The following is a 17,008-nucleotide window of genomic DNA, read 5'->3' on the forward strand; positions in this document are numbered from 1 at the left end:
CACAGGGCAGGACCTAAGAGTAGATTCACCCAGCAATACCTGCATACTGGTGCTATCTGATCAATTCTGCCCAATACACACGCTTAAAGCCACGTTTGTGGAACTGAAGAAACACGGGAGGAATTGTAGTTCTTCTACCTATCTCCTAACCCTTGGGCTCTTTCCCCTACTTCTTCAGCACCCAGTCCCACTTAAGCTAGTTTAGCTTATTAAATGTATGTAAGTACATTGTCATACAACATAAATTAACCCTGAAGTAATTCACAAAAAAGAAAAACAGTATACAATGTAGGAATTAAAACCATTCAAATTTAATAAGAATGTTCAACCCAATACACCTAAATTCCCCCCACTTCCATGCTACTTAAATATAGACAACAAAATATGTGGTCAGCTGACTGAAATTTTCACAAGGATCCCTTTTTAGCTCAGAAAGTACAAGGGACATTAGAGAGCCCCAAGAGTTTGTATGGTGCTTGAGAACTAAACGGATAACATGTCTGAGAAGTAGAAGTGAAAACAAAATTTCACTTTGCAATTATTTACAATTTTCTGGCTGCAATTTCCATAGTTCAATCCGTTTATGAATGGGGTGTGTAAAGAGGGCAATCTCCTGCTGAGGACTTTGATGCCATTGCCCTTTGTTCATCCTATTTTAACCCTGGGGCAAAAGGTAGGACAGGGAGCGAGGCAGAAATCCAGCAGTAATGTGGCCACAGAAGGGCAGGGCTTTTTGCAGCACTGAACTTTCCTAAGAGTGTAAGAGTCACCTGCTGCATTAAACCAAAATCTGCCTAGCCCAAGGCTGGGTTTCCTACAGTACCTGTTCAGATGATGACTTCATTTATTCATACCTGCATTTCCAATCTGATGCCTTCTAAAAGTGTTGGACTGCAAGTCCAGTCATCTCCATTCAGCAGTTTTAAATCGTCTCTTTTAAGGCTCCAGGCTGTTGGTGGCTTTTTCAAACAAAATCTTCCCAAGGAATCTGCATGAAAGCTCACGGTACTGCATGGAAATGAGGGTCACCCCTTGTTGTCTGCCCCATCGTCCAGTCCTTGGGGAATAGTTCCCTTCCCTGTCTGGGCTACCACAGCAAGTAGCCAACAATGTTAGCTACTATGTCTATACAGTCATTCTTATGGCTGTCTCCATATCCTATGTCAAAAGATTATCCAAAAGGGAATATGAGCAGAGATAGGATGGCCTATCCTATCTGAAAGGCTGTGATGCAGATGAAGTAGATTTGCTCTCCGTTGCTCCAGATGGTAAAATGCAGATCAACAGTTTCAAAACAAGAGAAGGGATTTGTGAAAAAGATTGGGAAGAACCTTTTGACTAAATTAGCTGTTCGAGAGTGGAACCAACCGCCTCAGTGATAGACTCTCCTTCATTAGATGGTTTTATGCAGAGATGGGATAGCCATCTACCATGGATGCCATAGCAGCAGATCCCCTAAAGCAGGGGGTAGCCCCCCCCCCCCCACACACACACACATTTTGCCAAAGCTACATTGCAGCAAGAAATGGACAAATACATGGTTTGTTGCATGTTTGTTTCTAAAATAAAAAGTTTTAAAATAGTTCTAATACAAAGCCATTTTTGCTTGGAGTGGATACCAGCAGAATGAAGTGTCTTTAAAATCCCAGGATTCAAATGATATCACAACTTCTCCAAGAAATATCCGACGTCTGAAAGTTTCGGCATGCCAAACAGATATCTGAAGCTGCCGGGTTTCCAGCTGGGAGTATTCAACCTTGTACTATAAAGATAAACATTACTGTTAGGATGCAAGGCATAAGTCCAAAAAGCACATTTATGCAGTTGTAAGCATAAAAATCTGCCACATCCTATAGTACATTATTGAATTTTTGTGAAGAACAACCAAAACCTTGTACAAATAATGTTATGCCACAACAGAGTGGGAAATAATCTGATAGCTGATTTATCCTTCCCTAACACACACCTTACATCCATGTTTGTTAAAGGGTAGGGCAGCTATCTTCAAAAAGGACACTACAGACAGGAATAAACCTGTAAGGAAAGCTGCTCAGCCCCTAGACATGGTACTTGGAACTTGAGCAATGGCTGGAACCCTGTGCATCATTACATTTGTTTTTCCAAACATGCTAGAACAGACATGCTTGACCCCAGGCAATCTTTTGGTATCAACTGATCTGAGAAGCTACCCCTGCATGCACATGACTGGCACTGCTGCTGAAGGATGACTAGCAAAGAACTCCTGCCTGTTGTCATCCAGGCCCTGTAGAAATCCTAGCTAAGCCATTCCCTAGAGGCAGTGGGAAATTACTGTTGGTGATCAAAGGCACCAACAGACAAGACAAAGATCCTGCTGAGCAGTAGCCTGGAACCAGCAGCACAAGCTGTTCTGGGTGGCATAGCATTCTCTGTCTAAAAGATAATCTTGGGAGTAATCCAGTGCTGCTCCTAAAGGTTAACTCGTTGTAGTGGGCAGGAGTGCCATTGTCCAGCTTTGTACGATTCACTAGCTGCATCTCATGCAAGACGGAGATACTGTTGGTGGACGGTTCCTCTGACCAAATGAAGTGTTCAACCTATTCTCAGTGAGGTTGCACACCTGCTAAAGGAGCAGGGTTAGGGAGGCCTCAGTGGCTTGGAGTGCCTTCTACCAGCTTCAGCTGTGGACCCTCATCTGGACATGGGTAGCCTGGCTTCAGTAATTTAGGCACTGGTAATCTCTAAATTAGATGACTGCCATGCCCTCTAAATGGGGCTGCCCCTGAAGGCTATTCAGAAGCTGCAGTTCATGAAGAATACAACAGCCAGATTAACTTCTCAGGACCATAGGTGTGAACACCTAAGACTGGTTTCTGGACTGCTTTCATTGCCCGCCTATGCAATTGCAGGCCCAGTTAACCAGTAAAGTCTTCTCCATCTTAAGAACGCAGTACTTGGAAGAGCACCTCTCCCAACAGCAATCTACCCAGCTGCTATACTCAACATTTGGGGCCTTCCGTCAGGTGCCAACTTAAAGGGTGGCAACAAGCAGGAAGGCTTTGTCTTTGGTGGTCCCTCATCTATGGAATGGCTTCTCTATTGCAGTCCACCTGAAGTCAACCTTCTCAGCTTTTTTGGAGCCAGGTTAAACTAGTCCTTTATGCCAGGGCTTTTAAAGATATACGTGTCATCCAGGGAGTATGATGCTAGTGGGCAGCTCTCAAATGAACTCAATAAATAAATAATCCAGGGACTTGAGGGGATTATCCATCCCAAGTGTTCATATTTCATAGGGTTATTTTTCACCATTTGTTTTTTAAGCTATTTTAATGTTTTATGTTTCTTTCGATCTTAAGATCTTATTACATTTACTACATTGTTTTTATGTATTCTTATAAACAACTCAGAAAGCTTCTGCTATTGGTATATAAATGAAACAACAACAACTCATGGGCACTGTTATATGGTTCACCACTTAGGAAAGTGAAGCTGTAGGGTTTTGCATGGCAGACTTTTTTGGGAGCTGCACCCCAAATTAGTGTGCAAAGGACTGCACTGTTAGGTAGCTTTTCTTTAAGGGTGCTACCAAACCAGATAATTTTTGATAAATATGGTAGGAGATGTAGATCACCAGTTCTCTCCACTGCTAATCCACTCAGGTTAGCAAGATCAGCACACAGGTGAAGGGCTCTCAGCACACCTAAACAGGGATACTAACTCAAACTTGCTGAAATGGTCCTCCCATTCCTAATACTGATTGCTCGAGGTTGCCTAACAGCATTCTGAATCAGGTTCAACTTGTCCACTGCACTGTCCCAGAGAATTTTGTATTAAAAAATAGGGCAAGCACTGGGAAAGTATCACTGGGCACCTAACTCTTGGCTCAGTCTCTGGCATTCTATGCACTGGTGTTTAGAAAGGAAGAGGGAGGGTGCACTTTCCTATATTTTTCAACATTATATAGAAAAGGGAACTTTAGCAGATCATATTATCATGTAAGGACCAGTAAAACAGATACCAGTCTTCTATATAGCTGTTAAAGGTAAGAGTAGCCAAGTGCTCCTTTGCGGTATGGTCATCCTACTGGGATCTACTCCTTATCTTGGTGGTTCAAGAAATGGTTTATAATAGAGAGAGACCGCCACTCACAAAGTGTTAAGTTCTGTGCAAATGCTTTTTTGGAATGTTTGGAAATCTGCCCAGATGCAACAACTCCATCTATAAAGTACGAATTAGTGTTCTTACACATTGTGTGTCTATAAAAGCTATTTATAGCTGCCAGCAAGTACTGACACATTTCTAATGCTGTTCAATGGGACAGTTAACTTTAAATGAACAAGCCCACACAGCAACTAAAAAGACATTCATTGTGAAAAAGGGATGCTTACAAAGCGAGCTGTAACTCTCTTCAGTTTAAGAAGTATTTGGACCCCCCAGCCACCCATGCTGTAAGTGAATGATACACTTACCATATTCTTCCATCTATAAGAAGATGCCCCCATGTATAGGACACCCCCCACTTTTCTTACCGATCGCCAAGCGAGCAAGCTGCTGCTGTGCATGCCCGCCCGCGCCAGCCTCCCCCCAGCGTGCCCATGATTGCACCAGTCTCCCCCCCAGTGCACCCACGGTTCTTCTCTCGGCCCCCCGTGTATAAGACGCACCTCCATTTTTAGGTAAATATTTTTAAGAAAAAGTATTGTCTTATACACAGAAAAATACGGTGATTAACCTTCATGAAAAGAGACAATCGCCAAGGATGTCAAAAATAAGTGGGTCTGAGTAATCAGGGAAGGCTTGAATCACAGAAAGCCACAGTGGCTTGTCCCTCCCCCGTCCCGCACATGCCAGTTGCACACTGCCCCCTTTCCACCAAGGGCGGGTTGCAGCGCCGTCCAAACCTGGTGAGGTGGGTGGCTTCCAGACCACTCCAACGCAGGGCTTGTTCCAAGGTTCCAGAGTGGTTTGGAAGTCACCTCCCCCACCTACCCTTGCGGGGTTCAGGCAACAGCAACCCACACCTGCCATAGGTAGTTATGGAAATGAGGTCATGTACAACCAAGTGTGAGGGAGAGGCCACTTCATTTTCTTCCCCAATAGTGTGAGCCCAGGAGGTATGTGGAAGTTGTCCTTTGTATGCTATACAGTGGTACCTCGGCTCACGAACGTCTCAGCTCAGGACCAAATCGGGTCGTGAACAGAAATTTCATAAAAATTTTGCACAGGTCACGAACTCTGCATTGGGTGATGACTGCGAGTACGCCCGCCTTCCCTGCACGGGCGTGATCACAGTCGTGCTGGGGTGGGGGAGATGGCCCCATTCATGCTGCGGGGGTGATGGCCGTGATTGCGCCTGTGTTCCCTACCCGAGCTTGCCGGAGCCGCCTCCCCCCTGCGCATCCGTGCCCATCTCCCCCCCAGCGTGCCCGCGATCCCGCCCACCTCCCCCCACCACTCACACAATCGCTGGGATGGGGGAAATGGCCATGTTCTTTGTTGTTCTTTGTCACTTTGCTTCAAATTTTTGTGAGCAAAAAAAAAAAAAAAAGTTGCAGAACGGATTGACCTTATTTACATTGACCCTTATAGGGAAATTTGACTTGGGTCACAACCAATTTGGGTCACGACCAGAGTCCTGGGACGGATTAAGTTCGTGAACCAAGGTACCACTGTATAATCAGTGTGTGTCCTCTTTTAATAACGAAGATTTCATTTTAGGGTGGGCCAATGAAGATGGCTTTGGCTACATCCTAATTAAACATTTCTAGATTTTGTTTAAATTGAAAGTGGTTAACTCATGCCTTCCTAACCCGTGAAAGTTTTCTAAAAAGCTACTTTGAGCTGTCCCATTTATTCTAATTGCATCTGTTAATTCTTAAAGGCTAAACTGATTTTGATAAACTGGGGAAAAATTAGCCCAGAACATTAGAACCTTCAGTTAAGTGCTCTCGCTCTCTTTTTCACAGGAAAATTCCCCTGTAAAGAGGTTGTTAGAAGTGGGGCATGTCAACAGGGATCTGATGTTGCTAAAGAATGGGTGAGGACAGAAATCTAAAAAATCAATGTTGCTTAGGTACCTTTAATGTTTCTTGGAACAATGGATCCAATGTGTTCTTTTTGACACAAGTCTTCCGTTTAGTCTGAGAAGATTTATCGGGCAACAAGTAAGTCTTGACATACCTTGCAATCAGAGATGGAGACAGTAGTTAGGAACCATGAAAGGAAGGGGAAAAGGAAAGAAAGTCACACATTTGCTTTTAATTAATCTCTGCACCATTCACTGATACACTTTTTCTCAAGTATTCTTGGCCTTTCCACACTATCAACTTCTTTTGCTGCACACAATCCATACTACTCTGTCCCTAAAGGCCTTTTTCTTCATCTCAAGTGAATAGCAGCTGGCTGCATAACTGCTCAGCGGGAAAGGACATCTTCAAATAATGTGTTCATGACTACTATCTTCCATTTTCCAGGACTGAGTCTTGGCACTGAGATGGAAGAGTGAGCTTAGTGATCCTATGTTAAAAGCAAGTCTTGGGCCACACTTTACAGCAGTCCTAACAAAATCCTAAGCCAATTCTCATTCTTTTCCATGCATACATTAGGACTTGGAATCTAATTAAGAGAAAGAACATCTAAGTTGAATATTGATTCTTATCTCCCTTTGGGATATGTTTGGGTTTTTTTTGCAAGAGTCAATCAGGAACCAATTATTCAAAATACCCCTTTTTGTTAAACAAGTTGCAAGTTTGCAAACCTCCTCTACACTGCCCACTTCTGCAAGCTCCCGCTCTGCAGTTGTGCTGTCTCCCCTCCTGGATTTTCAACTGGCATCTCCTTCTGCCTAAGGCTACAGTCCCCCCCCCCCACCACACATACACGGACAAGAGAATATGCTCTACTGAACACCTCACTAACCCCGTCTCTAAATCTCCCCCCTCAGAAAGTTTTTGCTCTTCCTCACTCCCACAGTTGCCTTTGAAGTAATCTCTCCCATAGCAGGCACATGTGGATGCCCAGGGCCTTGGACTGCAACTGGAACTGGGTTCTTTTCAGCAATTATCTCATTATCAGAGTCTGAGCTGCCAGCCCTGCCAACTCCCCGAACACATCTCATTCTCAGAATCTGAGCTGTCAGTCCAGCCAAAATGGTCTGTCTCTTGTGCGTGCCTCTGACTTTTGCCAGAACGTGCATGCATGACACTAACCCTATATCCTGAATATAAAATGCACAGAGGGTACTGAAGTTGTCAAAAAAAAAAGGGGGGGGTCTAAGCCTTAAATATTTCATCAACTGGATAATTTCAGAAAGTTTTCTGTATGAAGAGGCTATTGCTAGAAAAATCAAGATTCAAGCAGCCAGTTCATTGGTGCTTCCCAATGAGGGTTTTTGTGCAATTGCTCTATTTCATTTCGTTGTATGGTGATTCTAGTGTATAAACCACCCTGAGAGTACAAGACTTGTAAAAGCATTTTAAAAGGTGACAAATAAATAAACAAATGCTACTTATTTAAAATTGTTTTTAAAACACCTTCGAGTTAAAACCTTTTCAGTCCTCCCAAAGATACTTCTTCAGGCCCTACTTTAACATTTTAGTTTCATGTAATTAGATGCTATAATTTTGTTTCTTCTGAAAATATAAAAGTAATTCATTAGCCCCTGCTGGTCAATAACTGTTGAAGAGAAATAAACCTCTGCAATTATATTGTTCCCCTAGCTGAAAGTGACTAAAATATGTGCAGTGATGTGGATCCAACCCTTGCACTAAACGCCAGAGAAAGTGCTGCCTTTCCATTTTGCTTGATGAAGCAAATGTTTCTATAAACATTGAAAGATTTTTTCCTACACCTGCTAAAGTAAATACCAAAACATAATGGTTACCTGCTCAGGGAGAGGGGGTGGGGGGAGACAGCAACAACAGACTATAAAGGGGTGCACAATATTTTCATGTCTTCAAGGGGACTAGGAGCTACACATGTGTATGCAGACACACATGCACACACACACAATGCCACTAAGGGGATGTGTAGTTTCTCCACTGCCACAAGCAGGTGGGAAAAGTTTTGTATGCCTATATAAGCAGGACTAAATCACTATCATTCAAATACCATCCCAACTACCAGATCTTCGCATGTCTGCTCAGAAGAAAAGATGACAAGTAGCTGCATGTCTACCCACAAGTAAGCAGTACATTGAAAGAACACCCAAATACCGAGCCTCTACATATATACTCAGGAGTAAGCAGGACTCAATTACTCAGTATCTTCTACTCCCTGCGCAGAAAATGCCCAGCTGCTGATCAGAGATAAGCTTCTCCCTGCTAAACCATAGGAGAGGCAGCTTTTTTAGTGCTCCACCAGGGAAACCACTTATTGATGATCAGCTGCTGACTAACAAAAAGAGCATTCCCCAGCCGGGAGAGAGGGCAAGACCTGGGAAAGAAGGTAGCAGGTGGATCACCTGGGCTGTGGAGAAACATGGGTGTTAGTAGCTTCATGGGCTACACTGTGGTCTATGCACCACTGGTCTATATAAAATCATTTCTTTGGGCTGCTCCTATTACCCAATGTACTCTTAAAAGTTATTAAAGGTCTTAACCCTTTTAACATGCTTAGCACAGCTGGCTAGGGAATGCTATGAGCTACAGGGATTCTTTCTGCCTAAACACACATAGGGTTACACCCTAAGTGTCTTCTAATATCCAACTAAATCTGGTTTGTATGAACATGACCTTCCTCCTGCCATTGCTTCTCTACAGTGATCTTAATAACTAGCATTCCACTTCTTATGGGCAATTATTTAGATAAAAACTCAAAGCTACCTTAAAGAAGGGAAAACAGATGTTGACAGGGTTAAAGCAAGCCCATCACTGATTTTGCTGGAATTAAAATTGCATGCCTTGCGGTTTGGAAAGGTAAATCAAAACAAACATACGGATTGCATTTTTTCCTTTTCTCGTCTCCATAAGCCAAGTTCTTGCAGGCCTTGATGCATACTTCTAAAATGCCAGGTTTGAAGACATATCTGATAGCAAATTCTATTTCACCACTGACATCAGCTTTCTCAAAGCTTCCAGCATCAGTGCATGTGCTGTTAATACTGCATATACTATCCTATAATAAAACAAAAATGAATGCCATGTAAAAATCAAGGACGTAATAAAATGTGTTTTTTAGGCTAATTGGAATGTGTGATACAATGCCAGGATCTTGAAACAGAGTATCTATCTAACCTTCTGAAAAAGATTTCCCATGCATCTGATTTTCCCAAATTGTATGTTTGCTTCCTAAGTGAGTAAAGCTGTGTCTCCCCATCCCCACCCCTGCTTGGCCATCAGGAACCAAAGGAACCTCTATCCTAAGTGCAAGCAATATGCAGTTTGATCTGTGAACATCACAGCATTTCTCTGAAAGGGAGGACTCATGAAACTGTGTATATGCTTGGAAGTCAGAGGGGGATTTTGCACAGATTGACTGCAAGTAGTGCCAGTGAATGCTTATGCATTTTCCATGCATAGTGATGGAAACATAGGATCATCACTTACCCGTCTTATGCCTGCAGAAAATATACCGTCACTTATGGGACCAGACGGAATTCTCTTTTCACTGGACATCTTACTCGAAGCAATTTTAGTGTCATCTTGTTCTCCACTTATGAGCCGGTAAAGATTCGGGGAAAGCTCAAACTGTAAAAAACCCAGGTGCAACGAGTTTGCCATATTTATTTTTACTTAGTTAAAAATTGCACCCTACCCTTCTTTATAAAATCAAATTGAACCAATTTACAAAACACTTAAAATACACAACACATAATAAACAGTACAATAAAAGTAGTTCAAATGACTAAAATCAATTTCTTACATTAAAACCAAGAATAGTATAACACGATTCAGTATAAAAACAGGGAGACAGAACTTCAACGCACATTAAAAGCTTAATTAAATAAAGAGATGTTAGTGGCTTGTCTGAAATTTAAAACAGAGGTGGCCAACTAAATCTGGGTGGCACAACAGAAAAATTGGCTTGTGTGTATGTTCAGTTAAGGTAATTTCCTCCATCAGGCAATTTATAGCAGGTGCAGAGGCACTATTCCTAGCGGTCCTCTCTCCCACTCCAAAGGAGTGCCCCATTCTCTTCAATGGAGGACACAGTCTTGCATATGCATCTATGAAATTAAGCTAAAATTAACAGGGCAGCTTGTACATAGGAGGACTCTCCATATGTTTCTCCCACAGTTCTCATTTTCTAGTCTGCAGAAGTGGAGGCAGGAATCAAACCAAGAGTTCCAAAGTATGAATTGCAGAACCAAAGACAGAAAACAATCACAGCTATATAAACATTCAATTTGTGTAATTTATTTCTATCACCATCTGTTGTATTTTCTGATTACAGAATTTGGAACAATCTTAAGTACAGATTGTTTGGTTCTATGGGAATATTGGCTTCAAATATGGTGTATGTATAACTGCATACCCTGGATGCAATATCAATAGCAGTATCAGACAAACTTCTCCTGTCCTTCACTGGATCCTTTTGCTGTCCATAATCTGCTGTTAGAAGTTGGTTCTCAGCTGACATATCATTCTGGGACTTTGAGATTTCTAGAATGAAGAAAAAGAGAAAGAAAACGAATCCAACATGTTTGTCTTTATGAGGATAATCTAATGTCTTGCACTATGTTAAGCTATGACTTTAATATGAAACTTCTAAAAGAAAATGAATATTAGCATATTTAATCAGAGCTAAGCCACTCAAACTATCTCTGCTGTAAACAATAGATGTACTAAAGATATGGACTACAGGCTGTACATAACTGACAAGATATTTCATATATATTAGTTGTTTTAGGAAAAAATCTATTCGTTCAGTGTTCAGCTGGAATCAACTGTAAACAGGAATAGTTAATTAAGATCTAGTTCACACTTCAAGGGCAGTCATGTTTGCCATACACATTATGGGGGAAGGTTCCATGTCTCAAAGATAAAGTGCTTCCTTAGCATGCAAAAGGTTCTAGGTTCAATTCCTGGCATGTCCAGGTGGGGCAGGGAAAGCCTACAACCTTGGAGGGCCGCTGCCACTCATTGTAGACAATACTGTGCTAAATGGGCCAATGATTGACCAGATAAAGCCATACCATCACTGTCCTTTAAAATAGTAATCAACATTTACTCATCCATCACTTGCAGTACATGCAGAGATAAAGAGGTCACATCTTATTATCTCTAGGTAGGAAATGCCAGGTGTCTCTTTAGCTATCAGGAATATTCTGGGCTCATAAGTATTTTCATTTTATTTATATGGTCCAAACTTGAATGTCAAAGGCGGATGAAGCACCATATAAAAGTCTCTGCATAGGATTCCTCCATGACTGCACAAATCAGCTTTCATGCAGTTGGATACCCTGCTGTAATTTCCAATTGTGATGATTTGTTTCAAATTGCATTATGGTTTTGAGCTACTCTAACCTTACCTATGGAGCAATTTCCAAGTGAAGCCTTTCACCACTACAAGACAGCAACTTCTTTTCACATCAAGCTTCAGTGAACTTGCTATTGTAATGAAAGACAGATAGATGGCAAGACACCAGAGCACTTTACAGTATGATTTCATGTTTGTCTCCCTAGAAGTAAATCCCAAGTAAATTCCAAGAAAGTGGTTCTTTTATTCTTCTGAGTCGCATGTTTACCAACAAGGATCAAGATTAACAAAAGATTCTAACTTAGACTGGTAGAAGTATGCAAACTTCCAAGTTACAAGTACACAGACAGTCCTCCTAGTCAACAATTACTCAAGAGGACCCATTTCCCTGACATCCAATTATTTGCATGCAAGATTTTTGTATGAAGAAGCATTCAACCAACTGATTCATTTAGGAAACTGGTTTGCCTCCTGAATTAAACTGAATTAAATGCATGAATTAAAGCACAAATAGACATATACAAAGGCAGGAGTTTGGTGTGCAAATGCACTTCAAATAAGTTGGACAAATATTTAAACTTCCTCCAGCATGGATGACTAAATCATGGAAACCAGATCTACCAATTTATAACAGAAATTACAGATATATTCAGTGCTGACTGGCTGATACCATGCTGATACTCCATGGAGCAGTTTTCAGCTTTAAAAACTCTTATTTGTTATTTTCCTTAAAAATAAGGTGCAGAATTTTACACCAATGCACAGATAAACATTTTTAAAAATAAGCAGAGAACACACCCCAAACACTGGGAGGGGCAAAACAGAAAAAAAATCAGCACTGGAAACAGAAGCAAATATGACTCCGATTACAATGCAATGAAGACAAAACCCCCCAAAACTCTTGTTTGAAGCATTTCTGTTTGCTCTTTCATTTCACTAGGTTGCATCCCTTACTTTGGCTGCATATGCTCCTCCATTACCTTCTGAGACTCTCAAAGTGAGAGAAAGGGAATTGACTACTCCGTTTGGATCTATATTAAATGGCCTGACCACAGCTACATATTGACCAACTAAAGCATGTTGAACCAATGAAATTGTAGAATAGCAACACCTTTAAGAACACTTACTTTTAATATGTGTGGTAAAAGACAGAAAAAGATTTTCCATGGACTTGTGGAAACTTTTACCTGGGTCATGATCCTGCAATTCAAAGGAAGAAAAAGATAAAAGGGTTAGTTTGTCAGGGCTTCTCATGTCACATGCCCATTAGTAACAGCAAAGGAAGCTTGAGCACAGAACTGCAAACAGAGAAACTGTAGCCAAGCAATTATGGGAAACATTTTAGCATGAGAGTAACTGTTGCTGTAATTATGCAACAAAGAAAAGCAAATGGCATATTTGGAATATTATTATAATTTCTGTAATTTCTTTTTGAATGCACATATATCAAACTTCTAGTGTCTTTTTGATTGCTGATGGAAATCATGGCTTGTTAAAAAAAATAATCAACACTAGCCGCCATTAGTCCAGGTTGAACTCCTTTCAACTTGTGGACCAAATTCAGTTTTGGAGGGGGTCTTGAGGCCAATGGCAAAAGTTGTGGAGCCAAAAATGCCCAAATAGTTGGCTTAAACTTCATATTGCCAGTAACTAAGCCTTAGGAAAAGAATTTGAACATTTTAGAATGTGTGAAAAATTAAACCTTTTTTTAAAAAATCCATCTACAGTGGAAAGGTCTGGTAGAACAGCATAAGGCCACCTAGGGAATCCCCAGTGACCAGACTGGGACCCCAGGAGCACTGGCTTTGGCTCCTTACCAGTTTAAATATAGCAAGATTTCTCCGGTCTTCCCTACTTTCAAAACTTCATAGTTATCTCAAAATATAATCAACATATCCCAAACCATAATTACATTATTATACCATTGTTAAAATGAGAAGAATGTCTCTTTAATTTAATATGTGTATACATTCATTAAGCATATTTAATCATTCCACCCAAAAAGTTCAAAGCAGTTAAGGGCACACTCATATACTTGTTTAAACAAAAAAAGGACCATGCCCACAATTACAGTAGGAAAGATGGTGGCATCTTTGAGCTTGGTTTAGGGGCTCAGTCTAACAGGAGACAGCCAGAATTGCCACCCTGCCAAATTAAGAAATAAGTTAATGATTATGCCTGCCAGAACATCAAAACAGTGTGATTGTTCAAGACAAGTAGCTTTAAACCTAAGTGGTTGTCTCACACAGTCTGTAGGTTCTGATCAAGCAAATAACTGCAGAAAATATAACTGTAGTTATTCATGACCTCATATACTTTCTGTTAACTGCACTTTAGATTTAATCCTAGTGCGGAGGATCAAACATAGCTTACTATGATTAAATCTAGATCTGCCACCATCATGCAGAAAGTGTGGGGGAAGCAAAAGGGCCATGGAGAGGGAAAACTGCAGAATCCTCTTCCACCTGCTACTTCTCCCACGACAGTGCCCCTTCCCAAGTTCACTTCTTCCTGTCAGGCCCTGTTCCTTTATCAAAGAATGGCTGATGGAAAAATGCTGTTGGGAGAGAGACTGCAGAGATGAACTACAGGGGAAGCTCCTTATACAACTACCCCTTTTCTCTTTAAACCCGACCTCAACCACCACATCCATAAATTTCTATATAATCATATATCAGTGTCAAAAGTCTACCAGGAAAAATGGACTAAAAGATTAAAAGAAAACTATTACATGGAAAGGAAATAATAGAGAACAATGATAAAAATGTATGTATGGATTCTGCACTGAATTGAAAAATAAACCATACATTACCACTGCATTAAGTGGAGATTCACCAAATGGAGGGGGAGTTGGAGGAACCACCGATACCTTACTAAGAATGCAAGGAGAAAAGAACATAACCAAAATCATTTAAGTATATTTCTACAATGTTCTGTTCATTATAGCTTCCTCCTTCCACTATTCCGTATTTTAAACCTTCATCCATGGTTTTGAACACACTATTGCTTAAGATTGTTTACAATAAAATTACAATAAAAAGATAATCACATAAAATATAACCACAAGAACAATTTAAAAAGAGTCATAATAAACTTTAGTGACCAAATGCCAGCCTAAAGAAAAGAAAAATCATCATATCATGCCAGTGGAAATGTAACAAGGTGACACACTAGATCTTGCTAACAGAAGGATTTCATAACACATGTACGACAACTGAGTAGCCCATACTTTAGATCTTATGCAACCTAACATCTCAAACAGATTAGATGCAGAGCAAGGCCTATACATATATCAACTGCTTGGCAACTTAATCAAGATCTTCAGCACTTAAAGATATGAGCATTAGTACAGTCAAAACTAATTTATCTATCTGTCCGGTATCCCACAGACAAGTCACAACTTCTTGCTACTGACAAAAAGCTACAGTGGGTTAGTTCTTCTATGAACAACCCTTGGTGTACCCAAAAAACCATAAAGCTCACAATGGGTTGTTCACCACACTCACCCTTGCAGGGGACACTGCAGCAGGACCCAGTTGTCATCCCAACCCAGCTGAAATCTGAGGCATTTTCAGCAGGCCACAGCTTTTTGTTCCTTAACCTCCCCCTTGTTTTGTTTTTTAGATGAAGAAATTTAGCTTAAAAGATGCTGTTTGACACCCATTAACAGTCCCTTAAAAGTACCCCAACTGACACAATAGAAGGTCTGTCAGCAGTTGGCAGGCATTTTATTTTAAAAAGAGTACACAATGCGTGCAAAGTTTTCCGCTTTAAAAAAAAAAGGTGTTTAAAACTTAGTTTCTCAAGGACAAAGACCTTGCTGAGAAGAGGGTGGAAATCTTACCAACCCTTTTGGCAAACAAAGTTCACTCATGGCTTTGCTTTCCTTTGGTAGGTATCCTGACAACTGTCAGGAGAAAGCAAAGCGAGAAAAAAGCCTGTTTGGACCCTCTTTCAGTTAAAAGGTTGATACCTGCTACACTACGACAGCAAGAACTCCCTCAGCATTTTCCAATGGAAGGTCTCAATTTTTGCACTCACGCAACTGTACTCCTGCAAAGTTGTAACTACAGCTAAAAGAAATTAAAAAAACAAAAGCCCAAAATAATTTGTACACATTCTGTGCAAAAAAGAAAAAAGAAAGAATCACACACAACTGTTTAACCAATGACAGCCCCTTCAAGGTGCCATTTCTTCCCAAACTCCAAAACAAAAAAAGTAATGCAAAAAAAAAAGCTGTGATAAACTGAAAATTGCTCATAATCACAGCAGGTGACATCCAGCCATTGCCAGATGACCCCAAGAGCTGCATGGAAACTTGCAAGGGAACTGGTGCTGGCTCAGGAAACCTTGCCAAAAGCAGCAAGAGTTTTTGCCACTCTTGTGAAAACGCATGCTAGCCAGATCCTGGCATCCATGAGGAGATTGGTCGCCACAGCATGCCATCATGGTTACAAGGAGCCCTAGAACAATCCATCTGTTGCCCTCCGAGAAGCCACCCTACAAGAAACAGTCCAGGTTCACATGACAGAAGAACCCAACACAGGTTACAACCCAGGATGGATTCTTGTGTTGTATGAATCCAGTCAGTGTATGTACTCTGAACTTCTGATGTTAGCCAGAAACCTGGTATTAGAAGTACCTCTTTTAAGAGATTCCCATTATCATAGAAGTCATTAACATTCTTTAAACTGTTCTTTTTCATATGTATTAAATATTTTTGTATTTACAGGATTGGTCAGTAAAAGGTCATCTAACTATTAAGAACATTTAAAGAAATATACCATTTCTGTTCACCAAACATTTAGCGGAAAAGAAAATATATTAGATATATGTGCCAAGGAGCCAAGTGAGATGTAACATTAAGTCTTTTGCTGAGAAATGACCTTGCAGCCTTAGTGACTTAAACATTCAATGAGTATTCTTGCCACTGCATATTTGCTGCTTATCTGTCAGATTCCTGTCAGTCTTGGTATTTATTTTTAACCTTTAGCCTTACAATGATGAATGAGAAAGAAGTATTGAGCAAGAATTTACTGAAAATGTATGAACAACTCATTCCATCTGATGGCCTTATCTCTGCAAGCAAAGCAGTCATAAAGTCAGAGTTAAAGGGTCAGGATGCTACGGCCACAATGGGCAGCCTGACAGGGGGCTGCCACCTCCACAGTACTTCTCAGTTCACTGCTGAGAAGGTGGCTGGATCAGAAGCCTCACTGCAGTGCCACATAGGGGGACTGGACTAAAATGTAATGCTAAGAGCAGGAGCAGCGCTTTGGACAGTCTTGCTGAAATTTATCACTTGGGCAAAAGCAAAGCTGGTGCAATTCTGTATTATTATTTCCCAGGTAAAGGACTTGGGAATAGCTGTTTTCATTGATCACTTTGGTAAGTTTATGCTATATTAGCTGCAGGACTGATTATATGTCTGCAGCTGAAGGGTGCCCATAGCAGTGAGTTCCTTATCCCAAAAAAGTAAGCAAAGCTTCATTCTGATACTTAAAATATACAGGAAATGTTCCACTGAAATCACAGCAAGATGTTTCCAACTAATGTGTTTCAGATCAGAATGAACTGTGCTATGCCAAACCACTGTGATGCCTGATCCAAG

At 40.9% G+C, this 17,008-nt stretch overlaps 1 protein-coding gene across 1 annotated transcript in view; it reads right to left on the minus strand.

Moving 5' to 3' along the window:
• Positions 1-289: 289 nt before the first annotated feature.
• The window catches only part of SYTL3 (synaptotagmin like 3), a 34,223-nt gene continuing 17,504 nt past the window's right edge, over positions 290-17,008 (minus strand). Inside the window, exons 6-12 of the mRNA XM_044421912.1 lie at positions 14,210-14,270; positions 12,525-12,597; positions 10,453-10,580; positions 9,525-9,665; positions 8,915-9,093; positions 6,057-6,159; positions 290-1,762 (exon numbers count right to left, since the gene is read on the minus strand). Of these exons, the coding sequence (XP_044277847.1) occupies positions 1,586-1,762; positions 6,057-6,159; positions 8,915-9,093; positions 9,525-9,665; positions 10,453-10,580; positions 12,525-12,597; positions 14,210-14,270 (862 nt within the window). The 3' untranslated portion in view covers positions 290-1,585. The remainder of the gene's footprint in view (positions 1,763-6,056; positions 6,160-8,914; positions 9,094-9,524; positions 9,666-10,452; positions 10,581-12,524; positions 12,598-14,209; positions 14,271-17,008) is intronic.

Source organism: Varanus komodoensis, unplaced genomic scaffold (genome assembly GCF_004798865.1).
Source record: "Varanus komodoensis strain SLA01 unplaced genomic scaffold, ASM479886v1 scaffold1, whole genome shotgun sequence".
Lineage (NCBI taxonomy): Eukaryota > Metazoa > Chordata > Lepidosauria > Squamata > Varanidae > Varanus > Varanus komodoensis.